The sequence below is a fragment of the Homalodisca vitripennis genome, chromosome X (assembly GCF_021130785.1).
Source record: "Homalodisca vitripennis isolate AUS2020 chromosome X, UT_GWSS_2.1, whole genome shotgun sequence".
Classification (NCBI taxonomy): domain Eukaryota; kingdom Metazoa; phylum Arthropoda; class Insecta; order Hemiptera; family Cicadellidae; genus Homalodisca; species Homalodisca vitripennis.
Genome location: NC_060215.1, coordinates 129674667 through 129695500, shown reverse-complemented (window position 1 = coordinate 129695500; position 20834 = coordinate 129674667). Strand labels below are relative to the sequence as shown.

The 20834-nt window shown below is 33.7% G+C and overlaps 1 protein-coding gene across 3 annotated transcripts in view; it reads right to left on the bottom strand.

Moving 5' to 3' along the window:
• The window catches only part of LOC124369863, a 46823-nt gene extending 30086 nt beyond the window's left edge, over nucleotides 1–16737 (bottom strand). For 2 of the 3 annotated variants that reach the window (XR_006923119.1, XM_046827992.1), the window contains exons 1-3: nucleotides 16491–16737; nucleotides 4026–4199; nucleotides 1565–1764 (exon numbers count right to left, since the gene is read on the bottom strand). Coding sequence is in view for 2 of the 3 variants with exons in the window: in XM_046827992.1 (XP_046683948.1) it covers nucleotides 1565–1764; nucleotides 4026–4199; nucleotides 16491–16533 (417 nt within the window). In the remaining variant the exon portion in view is untranslated. The remainder of the gene's footprint in view (nucleotides 1–1564; nucleotides 1765–4025; nucleotides 4200–16490) is intronic. The other variant, XM_046827993.1, reaches the window with a different exon arrangement.
• Nucleotides 16738–20834: the final 4097 nt, after the last annotated feature.

Genomic DNA, 20834 nt, shown 5'->3' with positions numbered 1-20834 from the left:
AAAAATAACAATAACAATAAGCAACCTAAGAAATCTATTGTAAACGTGATCTAAACCATCAAAATTACTTCTGTTTTGAAAAATGTACAACATGGAATGGTAAACGGTAAATTAAAAGGCTTGCCAATGTTAAGAGTACCACTCGATAGGAAGAACTTCTCTATAAGTCTCTCGCTAGTCCAATCCCTAGACTATTCCCAGAGCCCTCATTTGGAGACAGAAGACTTTTTCAAACAAATTGGTATTACCCCAAAATATTATGCCGTATAATTCTGGACTCGAATAAGGCACCACAACCCAGTTTGAGTTTCCTGGGAGGCAAATGAAGATAAGTCCGAAAAGGCATAAATTGCTGAATTAAGCTGCTTTGCAAGGTAATTTATGTGGGAGTACCATTTAAGACTGTAATTTAAGTGGACACCCAAGAACTTAGAGAAAAGTGATTGTTAAGAAGAAAATGTGGAAGATTTTGTGTAGTTTGGGAGTGAAATTCCATGAGTTGAGTTTTAGCCAGATTGATATGAAGATTATTTGCTGCTAACGAATTAAGAAATCGGTCAGAAGTTTTAAGAAAATGCTGGGAGAGAACTTGATAATTACTGTGATGAAAATCAAACAGATATCATCTACAAAAAGGGATACAGTTAAAGAAAGCTTATTACGTTTGTTGGTAAGGACATTTGGAAGATCGTTTACCCAAAAGAAGTCCCAGCACTGAACCCTAAGGTACTTCTGTCTTGACTATCGAGAATTCTGATAAAGGAGTGTTTTCATCTTTGAGGATTTGGACGCACTAAACTCAACCAATTATATAACAATGAAACCAATTCAGTGCAACTCCTCTAATTCCATATCTTTCAAGTTTGCTAAGCAGGATTTTTTTATGTACCACATCAAATACCCTGCTTAGATCACAAAATAAGCCTAGAGTGTGTTCACTAGAGTCCAAGGAAGTCAGAAAATGCCTTAAAGTAAAAGCGGTTGTAGATGAAGTATTTCGGTTGGCTCTAAAACCAAACTGAGAGGGAGAAAAAAATTCCATTGGATTCTAAGAAGTCAAACAGCCTATTATGAACAAATTTTTCAAAAACTTTGAAAAATACAAGGGGCTATACAATTAGGCCTAAAAGAGGACCGATTTTATTTGAGGCATTTTTAAACAGTGGAATACTTTTATTGATTTTTAAATCATCAGTAAAAACGCCCTGAGACAATTTTTTACTAACATGATTTCAATACAACTTAAAACTCTTTTACTCATACTCACCCTACCATAAGTAACTTTGGCCAGTTCACTGGACGGTTTCCAGCTTGTTGCATATCTACAGGATTTAGGAATGTAAGGACATCAAAGTGCTTTCACCACCACTGATAATTCAAACACGGCTAACCTTCTGCTGAATTAACATACTCATAAAATGTGTTCCACACAATTTGATTACTATGATATAGCTAAAATAATTGTTACCATTTCTCGATGGTACACTTTAGCTACTAGAATAGTGGATGAGTTATCTAGCTGTCTACCAGTATGAAAACCGGTAGTCTATATCTGGACACTTACCTTCTCATTGGAATCAATCTGGCCAGAGGATATTTCTAGGAACCGCTTAACCCCGTGTTTGGCAGCAGCTGATGCACAGTTCACACTCACTTTGTAGACCCCTTCTTCGTAAACTTGGTCAGTCTGTCCCAGCTTTGTTTCTCCTGCACAGTTGATTGCATAGTCGAAGTCTCCATTCTCAAATGCCAGCTCTGCAGCTCCTAAACAGTATTTTTTGGAAAATGTATCATCATTTTTACTGCAATCACAAAATTTGAGTTAATTTTTATTTCAACATAACTTGGTATGGGATAATGTCTAAAACAATCTTTTGTTGATTCGATGGTTTTGCATTGTATTACATAATTTCATCTTGGTGCTTCTACTATATGGCAATAAGGGCCTGACTGACAGAATAATTTCAAATTAATTTCTGGTGCACCAGCCTGCAAATTAAAACCATTTATAGCTTAAAACATACTATGTCATAATATTCACAATGAATATTACCTACAGGTTTCGGTAAAAACATACTACCACCAAAGTTTAAAGTACATAGGTTATATCAGCATTGGCTTTGACGAAGTTGTTCAAAATTAAGTTGAAACAAAACAATTATTCAATATATGAAACACAAAAGGAATTAACATAATTTATTTTAACAGCATTGACAGCGTCATTGTGATGCATATCATGCAGAGGCAACTTTAAAAGCAAAATCACGTAAGAGTAACTAAGAGTCCTATATCAGGACTGTATAGGAATGGACGATCAGGTATCCAATCGAGATCTTGAGATTGATTAGCTTTGTGGGGATGTCCACACTTGTTGTTTTGGTTTGCATGAAACGGTTTTAACTGTCCACAAAAGCAGATTTAATTGTCACACCAAGAGGCCTTGAAATTTTCATTAACATTTTTATTATTTCAACCACATTAGAATAACATTTCCAATTATATGTTCTCCATAGTTGATGGATATAACTCTATGCTTGGTGTAGAAAAATTGTAAGATATACCTATAACATTAATGTGAAAGGAAGAACAAGTTGTCTACAAAGAAAGACGACTTCAGCGGATCTTGTTTTAGGCTGAGGATATGGTTGAATTTTTTTCATAATAGCAGCTGTGGTTTCCTACAAGATATAAGGGTTACTCAGAAAGTAAGGTTCGATTTCTTATAAAAATTAAATAACAACAGATTGTCCAAAAAAATTATTTTATTTCATTCCTGATATTTTTTTAATTATTTTCCAATATAGTTTCCATTTCTGTTTAAACATTTGTCATAACGTTCTACGAGCTTTTGAATGTCAATGTCCTATAAGTCTGCAGTCTGTTAGAGTAAAAATCTTTAACTGCTTCTTTCACCTCATCATCAGTGTTGAAGTGCTTACTGCTGAGAAACTTGTTTAGGTAGCGAAACAAGTGAAACTCGCTCGGCGCCAAGTCTGGGTTGTACGGAGAGTGGTCAATCTGTCCCAACCAAATGACCTGATGAGATTTTGGGTTTGGATGGCAAAGTGCGGTCTAGGGTTGTCATGCAACAAGAGTACTCCAGATTTCAAGAGGCCACATCACTTAATCTGTACTACAACTAGAAATTTAATCAGAGTATCGCAATAAGAGGCAGCATTTATTGTTCTTCCTTGTCCCATAAACACAACTAAGAATATTCCATGTCTATTCCAAAACATGGTCACCTTACCTTGCGTGTTGAGATTGTTTGTTTGGCCTTGACTTTAACCAATGACGTCATGTGATGCCATTCCAGTGAGTGGCGTTTCATTTTTGGGATTTTTAGATTGATGTGAGAAACCCATTCTCGTGTTCTGTGACAATGTCCTCAAAAGTGCACCGCCCTCAGGACAAAAACTCAAAAGCACCAATCTTTTCATAAACAACATTTACCAAATCTGTGACTAATGGCCGGCCAGATTGCGGTTCATCATGGGTATTTTTCTGTCCATCTATGAAAATTCTCACCCACTTCCGCATTTTGTTATCACTAATCACATTAGGGCTGTACACTTCACTTATCTTATTACTAAAAATATCCACTGCTGGTAAGTTTCTGGTCAAAAACCGGAAAACTGATTGTATTTCACAGTCGGCAGGTAGATCAATTGTTTTCAACATCTAAAATTTGCACAGTAAACAACACTATACATTGTATACTATGTATAACGATTTTACTGCAAATGGTTTCATTTCATATGCAAGGCATGCTGGGAGTCATTGTATATGTGCATTGTGCTATTCGTTCATCGCTCAAAGTTACTGCGAATCGACCTTACTTTCCAGTAGGCCCTGTACACACCATGCATTCGCATCTGCAAGAACTGATCCAGTGGAATATCAAAACAGTGCATACTTCAAAAAACATGTATCATGCATTAATTTTTGGTAACCAAAATTCACTGTAATATATTAAACTATATAATTTAGATAATACACTGAACAGACTAAATTGTATTGTTTACCTTGTATGATTAAGTTAACACTTCTGAACTCCACGAGATAATCATTAAAGATATCCTGGTGCCGTTTGTTGAGCCAGGCAATCTGTGGTGGAACTTTATCTACCACTCTCAGTCGAGATACTAACTCATTCGTGATCAAATACTCCACCAGATTCCGACCAATGAAGCCACTACCTATGGAAAAAAACATCAAAATAAACAGGTTATTGGGTTTAAATAAGCAATGTAATATTAAAGTAGTTTAATGCTCATGAATATCTACATACATGGTAGGTACTAGTAGAGGTGAAGCTATACAAACTTACTAAAAAAAGTTAAATGATTGATTTGATTGCTTCAGGGAACTTGCTTATAACAATTTTGAGGCAAATTTTAAACGTAATCAAAGTATTGAGCTTCTATTATTTTGAATTTTCAATACAACTAAGCAAATAAATGGTGGCCTTAAATATAGCAGCATTGCTTGGAACACAGGCCAGCTTTTCATCATAAAGATTTAAACTAGGCAGAAAAAAACAGTCACAGACGATTTAAATGCCCTCAGAAAATATTTTAGAAACTGGAAGATGAGTCTGAACCCTGAGAAGACTAAAGTAGTCTGTTTCCACTTGAACGATAAACTGTTTAATTATAAACTCACATCCTTTTTGATGGTGTCACACTAAATCATAATGAAAACCCTCAGTATGAGGCAGCTTCCTTAGATCAATTCTCAGTAATTTGTTAACATAGCTCCTCCTGAATCCGTCACAGAGAAGCAATCCTTAGAAAGTTTAAAAAGAACACTTCAATTCCTAACTTTCCCATTCTACAGAACCTGGCTCAGGCTAAAATTCATCTAAGGTCCTCTAAACCACTCCTACATACTGCTTTACAGTTGACCTCAGATTTTTCACCAAATGCTAACTGGGCACTCTCCTCGGATTTATTAAAAGGATGGAACAAGTGTCTGGTTTGCGATCCAACAACCACATTGGGTGGTATGGAAGTAGTGTATCCCTTTGATCCGATTTCAAACTGGAGTGAGCAGATGGTATGTATGGAAATCCAGGTTGAGAATGAGTCTAGGTCCGTCATGTAATAGTGAAGCGGGTTTTAAACAATAGAGTACTTTTCAATAACTGCTCCTTGCACTCTTTTCTGGGAGCTTTAGCTAGGGCTTCATAGCTTAGAGAGATCTTAGCTTGATTGGTTTTTTTGTTTTTGGATATGACTCCGTGACAGGGGATTAATAAATTAATTTGCTTAGGGTTAGTTTATATTACTATTTTTGATGATGTAAGTACTTTATACCTTAGTACGAATGATAAAACTAATGGCGGATGAAAAAATGCATAGAATACTTGCTGAAGGACCCATCACTGCCACACTAAAGTTCAGAAGACTTTAAGCTTGAATGTGGAATAATTAGCCAGATTTGATACTGGAAGGGAACTAACTAATTTCATTATGAGGTTTCAAATAATTCAAATGCGGGGATGATGATTGCTTTGAAGTTCACCAAGTTTTCATTTGAAATAAATTCTTACAACGTTGTGCTATGAATTAACTTAAGATATTTTTATCTTTAGAAATTAGGATGAATACCTGGATGAATGAAGTTAGAATGAAATTAGGACCTTACGAAGATAGAACTTTAAATATAAACTCTGCCTTATATTAACAGCTTTCACTTCTTTCATTTCCATATGTACATTTCTGTACTTGTTTTCTTGATAAAGCAATCTTAGAAATAATGGCTTCGTAACAAAACCAATTTAATTCCCCATTGCAGAGCCAACTCAACTGATGTCATTTTGTTATATTTTAATTTCATTGTTTATTTCCAATACTATCCACCTGTGCCTGACACCATAATAGGAACCTGTTTAATCACTTTTAGCTATTTTCATTAGTTTCACAAGAATAAAAATAAGTCAAAAGCTTACGATTTACCTTTTTCATAAGATTTAGTAATAAGTAAATTACAAAAAGTGTACATGATATAATATTATTCTTTAAAGTAACCAAGGTATATTTCAATAATCCAATAAACATGTAATAACAGTAACATTGTTTGTTATTTTATACCACTTGTTAACATATTTATTTTATTTTATGTTCTTGCATTAATACAGACTAACCAAATTACAAAGGGATATGTTAAGGTTATGTGTTTGATTATTTAACTTCAATTAAATATAGTGGCAACAAACTTTACCAATAAATCCTAAAATATATAAACAAAAAAATTTTTATTTATAAAATATAACATCCATTGAACAAATATTGAGAAAATAAATCTGGAACTTTTATTGGTTTTGACATGAGTTTTCTAACAGCAATAAAATTAATTATTATGTTGTGACAACTTATTGAACCTGAATATGAGTATTAAAAGTACAGATCACTCTGTCTGTAACTCAGAAATCTGTTAAATTTTCGTAAATCATAAAAATTAAATACATTACAAGAATACAAATTAATAGCAGAAAATATTTGTAACCAGCTTGAACCTGTGAAATTTGCCAGTCAATAGTTTCAATGAATAATCTGTGACATTTTGCCAGTCTACAGTTACACTGAATGCAATGTCAGTGGCTTAAACAACTGATTCACTGAGGCTTGGAAGACTAGGAAGTAAAGAGATAACACAGTAGGCCTTATCAAGATTAGTGCAATCTGTTGGTACTGAGAAACCTCAAATTAGTTTTTGTCTAGTGATTGATGAATTGTCAAAATACTGCAAACTTTAATATAACATTGGCTTAATTTATTATTAAGGATTTGACAGGTCTTTCCTAAAACTGTGCCCCTCTCTGTCTATATGACCATGTGATAATTCTTGATAGAAAGGTCTTAGAAACTTGAAATTTGTGAATATATTTGTATATACTTGATTGAACTGTCTGGTATACTGATATACAGTAAGTATATATATATATATACTGTACAGTCAACTCCCGATTATCCGCGGAATAGGGTGGCTTGGCGGCCGCGGATACGTGATTCGCGGATAATCCGCAAAACGTAAAGAAAGGCAAAGAAAAACTCGAAATAAGCAAAGTAGGACATTTAATGTCTTATAACTAAGTTTTTATTACATTTAAAAGGCTGGAATAAGTTCAAAGTTAACATTACGTACCGGTATTGTATACCGTTACGTAAACCTACAGTTAATACAGTATCGAGTACAAAAACAATTTAAAAGTTAGTAGTACTGTACTGTACATCATAGCTAACTAAAAAATATACATAGACGGGAATGAAAATACAGTACTGTTCTGTAAATACCCTACCCTACTACTAAATAATATATATTTTATATTACATTAACTGCAAATTAATTTGCTTTAAAAAAATCAGTAAGTTTCTTCTGTTTTGTTTTGTTATGGCACTTAACCCTTAATTTGTGATCTAAGTTTACGTAATGTAAGATCGTCTGCAACTGTCCTGAAGTCTTCGCCCTCTACATATTCAATAAGTCGTTCAACGTGTTGTAGAGCTGATTCATGTGAAACACGCGATTGAGGAGGCATCTCTTCTTCTTCATTGTTGTAAATTTCTTCCTCGACTCCCTGAGCTTTGTTAATGATGTCTTCATCACTCAGGAGTTCGTACCTGGGATCGTCAGCATCACAGTTCATCCATTCATTGCTGTTTTTCGTCACCCCCTTAACTTGCTCACCCCCTTCAACGGTTCTTGCCAATTGTGCTAAAGCTAATGCACAATCTACATCAGATTGATCTTGAAGGGCTTCTTCTTCTACACAGTCTATACAGTACATTATGTAGTTAATATTCCACCATATTACTTATTACTTAGTTATTAATTCTTTATCACTAATATGCATACAGTAAGTACAGTACATAGGCTATCGTTCGCGGATCGCGGATAATGCGCAAAGCGGATAACCCGCCCGCGGATAATCGGGAGTTGACTGTATATTGATAAAATGTATGAGCAACCATGATGGCAACAAGAAATCACAGAATACACAAATTTGTTAACAAACTGAGTACAATCAGATAAAATATTATCATGTGTTATAGAACACGTGTGATTAAGTAACTTTGTAAGTTCTGTTGGGTCCTTAACCACATACAGTATACACCATTGAATCGGTTTATTTACAAAATCATTTTTTTCTTCAAACTTTCATATGTATATAAAAAACACAAAATTGTCAGTTTAGTTATTTCATCCCAACAACCAAATTTTCCATAACTTGATATGCACTAACCTGGACTTCAAGATGCTCCCCCCAAGAAAAAAATATACAGGAACTCAAATTTACACTTGGTGAAAAGATTGGCTTACATAACCTCCATACTGAATATGCTATTGAACCATTGGAAAGATTAAGCGATACAATAATATACTTGCTATGAATGTATATACAAATGAGTTAATGGAAGATTATAAAACTCTTCACGACTCAAATATTTTGATTGCAACAAAGCCAAAACATGTATACCCGAGAGTCCTTCGTAAATATGATACGAAAGGAATTATCTGTGATACAGAAGAATAAAGAAATTAATTATGCCCTACAACCATAATTCCTGGGAAAAACCCACTTATGATCATGTCACCCGTGATGTAGGTAATATACCCTAGACTATGAGGGGAGCCATAATATCAAAATGGTTCAAGAAGAGAACACAGGTAAATAAAGCTAATATTTAATGCTAAACTCGCTGACAACTAAAAGAAGAAAAGTTGATCATTTGAATTCAATCCTTGGGTACATAACTAAAAAGCCACTGTGCAACAGAGAAGATTCTGCAGTCTCCCATTCTTTCACAGAATGTTTAACCTGACACATCCTCAAGCCAGAAATGAAAAACACCCACAAAAACACCACAGCTAATCATTTTATTGGCTATTAATTTAAACAAACTCTCCAATAATATAAAGTTTTTATTTTATTAGTTTAAATTAATAGATAATTTCCAATAAGACAAGAGCTTCAAGAATGTATTTTATTGGCTGTTAAAATAATCAGCTGATTGCCCTGTTTGCCCCTAAAACTAACTGTATTCAACAATCAGTTCTTTCAACAGCTAACGATATTTAATTTAGAAAAAAAAGAACCTTTCGGCTTATTTTGTTTGCAGTAATAATTAGAAATTTATAAAAATCCAAAAAAATATTTTTTTACCAAGTAAAGTATTATATTATACAATTCACAAGGTGTTTGACCTCTCCCAGATGTTTAGTGGCCTATTTTAGAAAATGATTTAACATATTTTTGTTGGGTTATTGATAATTTCCATTATAATTGGCCAAAAAAGTCACAAATCTTTAATATTTTGTGGGATATTAATAAATTAAATAACTAAATAATTAAATAAGATTGCTTTTAGTATAAAATTTAAAAAATATACATACATCTTGTAAAACGTTTATATGGATAAAGTGGAAGTTTACATTATAGACTTTATCCAGGCTTGCAATTTTTATATTGTTAAAATTAAATATTACTTTTAATTTTTTCATGGTAGGTATTTACAAGGACAGCCTATATAGTGTAATAGTCTTTATCATATAAATAGGGGACACGATGGAGTCTCCTCGAAGACTCCTGAACTAAAATTAAGAAAAGGACACGATAAATATAACATTATGAGTTTAGTTTTCAGGTTACCCCGGGCAACATTGACCTCATGTCAGCGACTAATCTTTCATCAAGTAGTAGCTGGATTCTGAACACTGTTGACCTCCCAGCTAAATCAGTTACCACAAATCAAACAGTCCTTCAAAGGGCGGTTGACTTCAGAAACATCGGATCTATTTTAAATGATCCATTTCAACGTAGAAGGCTTGAAAAGGTCCAAATCTGAATGCCTCAGTAAAATACTATCATTACAAGAAACTCATGTTGTAGATAACGAGGGAAGTTTAAGAGATAATATTTCTGGATTCGAGCTTGTGGAAGCTATTGGACAAAGGGTTTATGGGATAGCAACATATGTTCAACAGGACATCGAAAAGGTATCAATAATTCACAAAAGCTGTGGTGACTGGTCATTAGAATTTCCCCTATAACTATGGTACATTTTTACTTAAGCCTCCAAACATTTAATTACTTGATACTATGCTTCCATTGTTTTCCTAAACTACCATCTACGTTGGGGACTTTAGCAGTCATCACAGCTAATAGGGTTACACTTCTGATGATAACAATAACACAAATGTCTTGCCAATATGGCTGAAGATAACAACTTATTTCTCGCCTTTGATTCAAAAGACGCAAGTACTTTCTACTCAGATGGGTGGCAAAGAGGTTACTCCCCAAACTTGTGCTTTTGTTCTTGTAACCGAACTTTGAAACCGATGATTGTGGGTAGGAAGGTTCTCGATATTTTCCACATTCCACCACGGAACTATGATAATTTCGGTTGGAATCCAAATTCCTTTGGTCCGATCATATCCACGGCCAAGATGGAATTTCAAAAAGGCGGACTTGGAGTCATTTTCATCAAGCCTTGAGAGCATAACATCAGGTTCATTCCTCTCACTACAAAGTATTATGATCATTTCACAAAGTTAATCCTGCCAACAACTAAAAGGTACATTCCAAGAAGATTTCAAAAAGAATATATCCCAGAGTAGAATCGGGAGTGAAGATCTTTGTGGTTAGTTTTATGATACAGAAAATCCCAATACTGCTCCTGCTCCACAACCTGGATAAAGCGAGAAGAGAGAAATGGACAAGAGCCATAGAAAACCTCAATTTTACTCAAAATAGCCGGAAAACTTGGTCTCTTTTGAGAAAACTTTCCACCAGGAAACCTGTGGCTAAAATTGCATCATTGCAACCAAACCTAGTGATATAGCAAGAAGTATTTTTGATTTATCAAAAACAGAATGCTAATCTACTGATAAACAAGTTTCCTATATGCTTCATGATATAAAGAGGAGTCAGCGAACTTCCTTGGAGGTTTCCAAAAACTTTACTTTGAAGGAGCTGGAGGCGGCTATCACATCTTTGTCATGAGGAAAGGCAGCCGGAACGGACAGCATCTTTCAATTTTTGAAGAACACTGGCCCAAAAGTAAAAGTTTGTCTTTTGACTGTCTATAATGAAATCTTAGCAAGCGGTAGACCACCAACATCATTTAAATTATCAAAGATAATCATAATCTTGAAGCCAAGCAAAGTGCTACAGCAACCTGAAAGCTACCACCTCATAACGCTATTTAGTTAGTGTTATAAGCTCCTTGAGAAGCTAATGATCGATCACTAGAGTCTCTCCCATTCTCAATAGTATCCCTCCTGAGCAAGCTGGGTTTAGATCTTACAGCGGCTTATGACACTGTCTGGAGGATGGGCCTTCTTTAAAAATTTTACAATTTTGTCCTGTGTTCTGTACTTGTATAGCTTCTCAACTCCATATGGAGCGGGAGAATGTTCAAGGTCTTCCTTGGCCAAAGAAGAGCCCTTTTAGAACTCTCAAGGATGGCTTCCATCAGAGGTCAGTTCTTGCTCCCCTGCTTTTTAATGTACACACCGCTGACCTTCTCTTAACATAGTCCAGAAAGTTCATCTATGCAGATTATATTGCCCTAGTGACCCAGCACAATGACTTGAGTCAAACTGAGATTACCTTAACTCAAGATGTTTCCATCCTCTAAGAATATTTTACGAAATTTTAATAAAAAAATACAAACAGACAGATTAATCAGAAAACTTAGCACTGTTGGACATATAAATGGATGAAGTATAATAAACAGCCACTACCACAATCGAAACGATATTCAAGATCATGTGAACTAACAAAACTAAAATCTCAAACCGAATTACGTTATAGGTATTTCAAATGACAGTATAGTTCAGTGGTTTTACATCTAAAATATTAATAATGTAATGATGAATAAAAACTATCTACGCTATGTTTATTTATGAAATGTATCAAACATAACAGTGAAACAGTTAGTTACTTTTTATTATTTTGTAGGATAAACATGTCTGATAGCTTGTGACAAATAAGACTCGTACATCGAACCATTGTACTTGCAGCCATTACTTATTTAAATGCCATACAAATGATTTTACATTGTTTGAATTAATTTAAAACAATTTTGTTATTCAATACATTACAAAGAGCTGGTAATAATTAATTGTACATAACTATAATGAGAATGTTTTTGTATTCAATAGTCTAGGTATTTGTAATCAATAATTTTGTACCCTGATTTGATTGTGGTGGTGGCTGCTTACTATACTACAGCCATATACACTTTTTCTTCAAAGACAATAAACAAACTAAAATAATTTGCTCATAAGCCTATCTAAAATAGGTGATGTCATAAACTTTAAACGTGGCCAGTATCAAATAGCCTAGCCTATATGTCTTTATTTACATTGCATTACTTATTATATATCTAAATGTCTTTATTCTATTCTTTATTAACAAAACATCAAGAGTTGTGATGACATTATAATACATATCAATATTTATATTAAAGTTAAAATGTAATCATTAAAAAGTCATAAAATTAGATGTTTGATATTAAAAGTAATTATATTCTTTGTCCATTATTGATATACTCTGCAAAACGTCACAATGCAGTTTTTTAGCCAGGTTTAATAAACGATTCATGTTATAAAAAGGGTGTACAGATTTTTGTTCTAGCTTTGCCTGATTACTGTTGTCCAGATAGATAAAAAGCTGCCTCTTTATGTCAACTGTGAACTCAGTACTACAATACGAAACATGCTTATAAATATTTCTAAAAATACTGACTAGACTTTAGTTTATAATAATTAGATTTATAAGAGTATTGTTTTTTATTGTTTCTGACTTGAGTGCCATACAAAGCAATAGTTCTGGATTACCCCCACTGTCCCAGATGTTTCACTCAGTACTGGGAAGGACATTATCTGTGCATTTATTTACCCTCATAATACAGATGATGTAACTAACTCATCGAACAGTGGCATGAGTTGATCATCATTGGCACTGTTACTACCAATCATGCAACAGTGGTCATATGAATTGTTATAAGCTCAATTGATTTATAACATATGACTATACTTAGAAAATAAAATACATTATAAACAATTGCACATGGTATAATAGGCTAATAGTTTCATCATCAATATTAGGCCTATAAGGCATGACATCAACTGACATCATTTGTACTAATGATATCACTGGCTACATCATAAACCAAGATGGTGTAATAGTACATTACATGTAAATAAATTGTATTCATACAATTGATTATAATCATCAACCATAACAAATACAATTAATAAAAAATAGTTTTGAGACAAGATGTGTGACTTCCTTATATTAGACTCATTTTCAACATGTTAAGATACAAATTAATATTTTATTACAAAACCTTTTCTATTTGATTATAGGCTATACAGAAACACAGAGTGAATATATATTGATTATTTATTGTATTCCGTACCAAATAAAGTTTGCCTATCTTTTGACATAATAATGGCCAGTATATAATTGTGATTTAAAACTGTTTTAAAAATGCATACTTTAATTTGTTAATGATTTTATTTATATATCTATGGCTTACTTGTTTAGGTATGCCACACTTATTTACCTTAAAAATAAGTACATACTTCAAAATATTAGTGTGGATACTTATATATAATTTCAGTGTGATTTTTGAAAACTGATTCAAACCTTGATGGAAAGTACACGTTCCTCAGCACAACAATAATAATGAATTTTATAATGTTCGTAATTTACATATTTATAAAATACTTTCATAGCCAACGCATTTAGCATTTTAACACAGAAAACAAAAATAACATTTGAACTTGCGATTTTAATTTATTAGAATTCAAGCCTATAATTGTAATTTATTAGTGTAATTGGTATTTTATAATGCTTTCTGTTGCTATCATCATACTCTGTGGAAACATCTAATTATAATAATATGACAGTTAGGCTTATGTGCGTTTTATAAAGAGTTTGATGAACCAACTGCAAAAAGACCAAAACTGATCTACTGATTATGTAGTCTTTTCATGAAAAAGTGACTACAACGCTATGATTAATACAATTATTTCATTCTTCGAACTGACTTACAGTAGAGATTGTTAGTTATGGATTTAATGTTATATTATTCAAAGATAAATTAGTATCTAGGTAATTGTGAGCAACTACTGAATCAACCTCCATTGTTTTACTCTTGAATTATATCACAAAATGAACATGTATAGGCCTAACTATATTTTGGTTAGTTTGTGTTGCAAAAAAAAAAATACATTAAAAAAAATACAAAGTAATAAATATAATATTCTGTGTTTATCTTCTTGATACTTTAACTATGTTATTTTAAACTATTCCATGTCCAGTTCTTAATAACTTGAGCATGTTGTTTTTTAAATAAAAGTTAGGAGAAAAGCAGACTTTAATTCAAGGCAGAAACTTAATTTGAGGTGGTAATTTGAAGTGATAAGATGTTTACTGTCCATGCACCGCGCCGCTCCTTATCTCATCCAACATGAAGAAGGGTTTAGGTGCTCACGTTATCTGAGCTTGATTTTTTAGATACCACCTCAAGGGATGTTTTTAGGTTTTTCCAGAAGTGAAGGATGATGTCCAGGATGCCACGAAAGGCGCCATAGAATCTCAAATTTACCGCTGAGAACATTTGTGATCGGTATTTTCCATCCTCAGAGTACTTTAAATGATTTGGCACGAAAAAGTAAGAATCACAAATGCCACTAACTAGCCTTTAGGCTTCAGTAGGGCATTTTCAACCGACCCGCACTTCTGTTAGAAACAAAAAACATATTCCAGTAATAAAAGAATTGGAGCTAATCAAGCTCTGAAAACTGACAAAATTGTGCTGGATTTTTTAGCCGATATATTGTAAAAGTTATCTGGGATTGAAAAGGTTAAATGCTGTAATAAAATATTTAATATAGCCTTAGAATATTTTAGATTTTAAAATTCTGTTTTTGTGTAAAATAACAAAGTACGACTGTAAGCCTGATTCGCATTACTAGAGTAGGAAGGTGAGTTACTACACGTCAGTCAACTCAACTAGTGTAAATGATTGGGTGAGTCGAGTTGCAGACCCATTTGATGGTGAGTTTCGAGTAGTTCAGTGGAAAGACACCCACTAACCTCAACCTGACCATTTAAAGATTGGAATTTGTATGATAATTAAAACTTGGTTAAGATAGTATTTGCTGACTTCAACAGTGATTACAAAAATTATAGGCCATTTTAATGAATTCTATCAACAATCTTAAGAAACACGTTTTAGATTTTCAGTAGATACAGTATATGTGTATTTTACTGTTATATTCATTATTTAAATACGTGTGAAAAATTATCATTCTAATACAGGAAGAAGGTCCTTTAAATGTTTATTACCTTTGTAACTACAATTTTTAATACCTTAATAATTGCTGATGAAATCCCAAGAATTTGGATATATTAGTACCTGATACTTATCTCAAAGGACGTTTTTTGTTTTTCGCCAGAACTAGTTGGCAGATTTTATTACAAATATTATCAAAAATTTAAGACTTCAAGAGTTGTTATTCAAAATTCAAATGGGTCATTCTTTCCATATTTGAATGTTGATTCATCCTGTTTTTTGGACAATAATCCTTCTCAAATTGAGGAAAAAAAATCAGTGAAAGGTAGATTTTTGTCAAAAACAAGAAAAATAAGTGTCTAAATTTCACATTTAATCCTATTTACTATCACACTAATACACGACAAACTATTACTTAATGACGTGTTACTTAACTTTACTTTACTAACTCTTGAGTTGACTCGATTAATGTAAATAAGGCTTAATAAGTAAATGTTTACTTTACTCACTTCAAATTTATTTGTTTATTTTTCAAATGGAAACTCCTTAAAAGTGTATACTAATGCACCAGAAAACAAAGTGAGGAAAGCCCAGAAAATAAAAAAAAACCTTGTAAAAAGAACTAGTAGTCGTTCAAGCTGACACTAATACCTCTGGCAGTTGATGTTGTCCGGTAGGCTACTGATTAGTTCAAACAATAAAATCATTCATCAAGAGGCCTAGTGCCACCAATAATAGATCCTACTTTAGATCATTGTTCCAAAAACCAATATTAAGCCAACAATTTTAGGGTTTTGTCAGGAATGCCTGAAGCTAAAATAATTTATAAACGCACATAACCATAATGCACTAGATAATGTATCCCAACATTTCATATTAATTATTTGTGCACAAATGTTAGGAGAACCTCATAATTTGTCTTGAAAATGAAATTGTCCTATTACAGAAAATGGTTAACAGTATTTTAGATGCTTTGGATAACGTGGGTAAGCCAAAATGATGTGATCTCATTTTACATAAGCCATAACCTCTATGCCACGATATAAAAGCTAATAAAGTCACAAACTAATTATGCTACTTTAATATCTGCTAACTAGGATATTTAATATGTAATCAACAGTATAAACAACGATGCACTTGTTTACGGTATGTATGATTGGGTATTCTACTTACCTCCAAAAATAATTACTTTGGGTTTATCTACATTTTCTGCCATAACAATATTCCGCTTTCCACAATTGAAATAACAATTATATCCCAACTAATAATTATCTACTTCAACACAATGTCCGTAAGCAATTAAATATAGTAATACAATATGATAACACTAAACGGCACTTGCACTTTTCAATTAAGTACTTAAGACTTTATCTTTCGCTCTTTTTTCAGGCTAGTAAACGCACTAAGTTCTGAGCTGTGATGAAGATACCGCGTATAGGTTATACTGAAGTGTTGACATTTTTATTTAAAACGTTTAAGAACAGCTGTATGTTTAATCCATGAAGCCCTTTCAAACATATACCATTTATAACATTCTAAATACCCAAGTTGGTTAATCTATGAAGTCCTCAAAATAAAAAGTTTATTTATCTAGTTTATTTAAATATTTCAGTACTGTAAAGAAAAATGTCAAAGCACTTCAAAAATATATACAGTTTACTTGTCTCTTTGAAAAGAATTAAATTCCATACAATACCCAGCAATTGATACTTTACTTTACAGTTCTCAAATTAATATATTCTTGTGAGCTTTATGCATAGGGGGCATGGTCCTTATCCATGGAAGGGTTTTGGGTATTGTAGCCACTTCCCACATTGATACAAATGTTTAAGCTATTTTTAAACTTGTTTTAAACTGAAAACATGCTCGTACTCGAAACACAATACAATTTTTTACATTTGTTTTGATATTACAACTTTAACAGCAGACAGATAGTATATCACTATACTTGGGGCACTCCTTAAATTAAGTCACACAATGAGGGAGGATGTTTTTTAGCGTAATGAACTGTTACAAGGGAGGCGAGGGGTTCCGATGCAGTGTTAAGTAACTATTAAACCTCAACTATTAATTGCTTGAATTCGTTAACAATATTTTCCTGTTTGCCCCCAAAGATTTTAAAGTTAGTAATATATTTTTCTCCCATAGAACCAAATGGAAAGAAGTCTAAATCACCCATCCAAATGCTTCCTTAAATGATAAAGCATTTTGTTCGGTGCATGCTACACGAACAGAAATTTTTATTCCGACAGACATTGAAACATGAGAAGAGACGGAACACACGCCAATCGAAGCGTAAACGAAATTCCGTGTATCTGACTGTATGAGCCGAATTCTAGCAGAACTATAAACCAAAACATAACATGACGAAGGTTAACGTTGTTATTTCTGGTAGTGTTATAATTTTTTCTTGTACCTCTCCACAAATCAGGATCCCGTTCTAATGTGAAAAAATTATAGACCAATCGTCATTCAACCAGCTATGGCTAAAATATTTGAGAAATTGGTCTTGGACAGAATGACTTTTACATTTAAGAATCTGATTATCCCTGAACAACACGGATTTCAGCGAGGAAGATCTACTGCGACCAACTTAGTGGAGTTTTACTAGTGTTGTTCTTCCTGCATTGTCGAGAGGAAAACAGGTGGATTGTGTTTATCTGGACTTCAGCAAGGCCTTCGACAGAGTTGGACATTCCCATTTGCTGAAAAAACTTGAGGCTTTTGGTGTAACTGGAACCTTACACGCATGGTTTCGAAGCTACCTTGACGGGCGTACTCTTCAGGTCAAGTATGCAGGAACGCTCTCCAGACAAGTTAATGTTTTGTCTGGTGTTCCCCAGGGATCACATCTGGGACCCTTTTTGTTCTCCATGTTTATCAATGACATTGGTACTACTTTATCGAGCCAATATCTCCTGTTTGCTGATGACGTTAAGATCTTTGCTGAGAATCAAGTATCCAACATCAGCAGGAACTTCAAAGGGATCTACAACGAATTCAAGACTGGTGTCAAGCAAGTGGTATGGACTTAAACACTGATAAATGCAACACTATGTCGTACACCAGAGCTCATGAGATCCTGCAGTTCAATTATACGCTCTATGGTGTCACCCTTCAGAGAGTTACGAGAACCCGTGACCTTGGAGTTCTCCTTACATCAACGCTGGACTTTGGTGAGCACATTCGCAGCATCGTCAGTAAAGCAGTCTCAATCCTAGGGCTTTATATGCCGCACCTGTCGTCGTGGTTTCTCTGCTACTGTAGTCGGGACCCTGTATGCTGTTCTGGTCCGTCCGGTCCTCGAATTTTCTTCTGTGGTCTGGTCCCCCTACCAGGTTGGACACATCTCAATGCTTGAATCTGTTCAAAAGCGTGTGTTCAGAACTGTTGGTGTGAAGCTTGGTTACCAGTATCTCGATGTCGATTTGGAGACAATGTCTAATTTTCTTCACCTTCCACCGCTGTCAGTTCGCAGAACCTTAATGGACATGGTTTTCCTTTTTAAGATCTTGAATGGGATGATCGAATGTCCAGCCATTCTTCAGGCAATAGACCTTCATATACCTCGTAGTCAGGCACGGAGCTCCCAACTGTTCACCAGACGTCACCATCATACCAACTACCTTTACCACGGTACGATCCCGAGGCTGATGAGAACGGGCAACAGTATGTGTTCTGACGTAGACTTCTTTGATCCGTCTTTTCGTCATTTCAGGAGAAACGTACTGGCAGCTATAACTTCACCAACTGGAGCCTGAAAATCGACAGTGTGTTCTAAGTGATGAGTGCCTGGGTGGTGCCTTTAAAGGGCCACATCGTGCTTTATGCACGAATATTGGCTGTGATAGCAACTTAATAAGGGTCCACATAGTGCTGCGATGTTATATATTTGCTATCGTTACTGTTATCTATATTTTTATTATTTATGTTATTGTTACAATGTATTATATAGTTTATGTCCATTGTTATTGTCCTAGTTACTTATATTGTTATGTACTGTTATTAATTTATTATTGTATATATTATTGTTGCACGCTGCTTCTAAGTTACTAGTCCTCTTCTGAGCTAATTATTGATATTTTGTAAAATGGTGTATTGCCGTAAATGAAATAAATAAATAAATAAATTTATTTCTAACATATTACATCCGATACAGATAAGTTTATTGTGGAAGTGAAACAATTCCAGCTGTGTTACAATGTCAGCTGTAAGAAATATATTAATAAAAATAAAAGGACCAAGATGTTGGGCTGAAATTATCCAGATCAAAACTTAATCACATCTTACAGATAACTCAATAAATGCAAAGGACTGATACAAACGATTTCTTCAACATCCATTTCGACACTGAGTTAAAAACAAAATGAATGGGCGTTTCGTCTGCCTCGTATAGTTTGACATGTTGAAACTCGGCACATATAAAGTGCCGAAAAATCAGTTTGTATAGTCACGTTATATTTAAATTTATTAGAATAGAATCGTTTGTCGGTTCAATAGTATTGCCCAAGCAGCACAGTGAGTCCCATACCGTGCAATAATATCGTGATTGTCTTGCTACGTTATTGTTGCATTTAAATTTCTGTTAAAATGTCTCAAAAATATACATGGAAACTGTTCAATTCGTTGATTTTCAATTTCAAAAATGCACATCCCGAGAAGAAATAGCAAACAGTTCAAAGTTATTTTCTAAATGCCAGTTTTATATTTATAAATCATATTTTATTCTGGAGTTTAAAAATGAATTGTCTTTGTTATATCACAATCTTTAGAATAATATAAATTGGGGGGTGTTGGTGGCAGCGTTACGTAGTTATTGGGGGTCCGTTTAAAGGGGGTGGGGGGGTGGGGAGTTCTGAAAATTCCGATTTTAGCGTAGCGTAATTAAGGGTCGGCCCCTTGCGCCTGAATTTCCTAGTAAGAAGAATTCATTTGCAGTCCGTAGGGAATTGACAATAGTTGCTGTGACACTTCTCGAGCTTCTAGCGAGAGAAACAGCGATCAATGGAAATGAATGCCTACTAGTCATTTCATTGAATGGCTTTTTTGTAATAGTTCACAAATAACATAGTTCTAAAATCCTACGTTGTTTACTAAAATCATGTATTATTGACTTATTCCGATATAGTAGTATTGCTAATATTACATTTAAGGGGAGCGGGTCGTTCCTATCCCGCGCATGTTAAATTTACAAACTTTAGGTACATGTATTGTCAAAACTAAAGTAAGTTACAACCTTCAAATTTTTTGTAGGCAAAGAGTACTCCCTTTATAAACATCTCTTGCAACTTTAGTAAAAAAATCTTTAAAAAAAATTTTTTTAGGAATTTTTAAATATTGTGTGTAAAAAATTATTTTTTTATACAAAAAATTTTTTTTTCTCATTTGTTTTTTTTAGATAGAATGATAAAAGATGCAACACCATTTGGAATTGCACTGTTCTATATGCATACCAAATTTAAATTCTCTAGCATTTATAGTTTTTGAGATACATGTACCTTTATAATGAAAAAACCA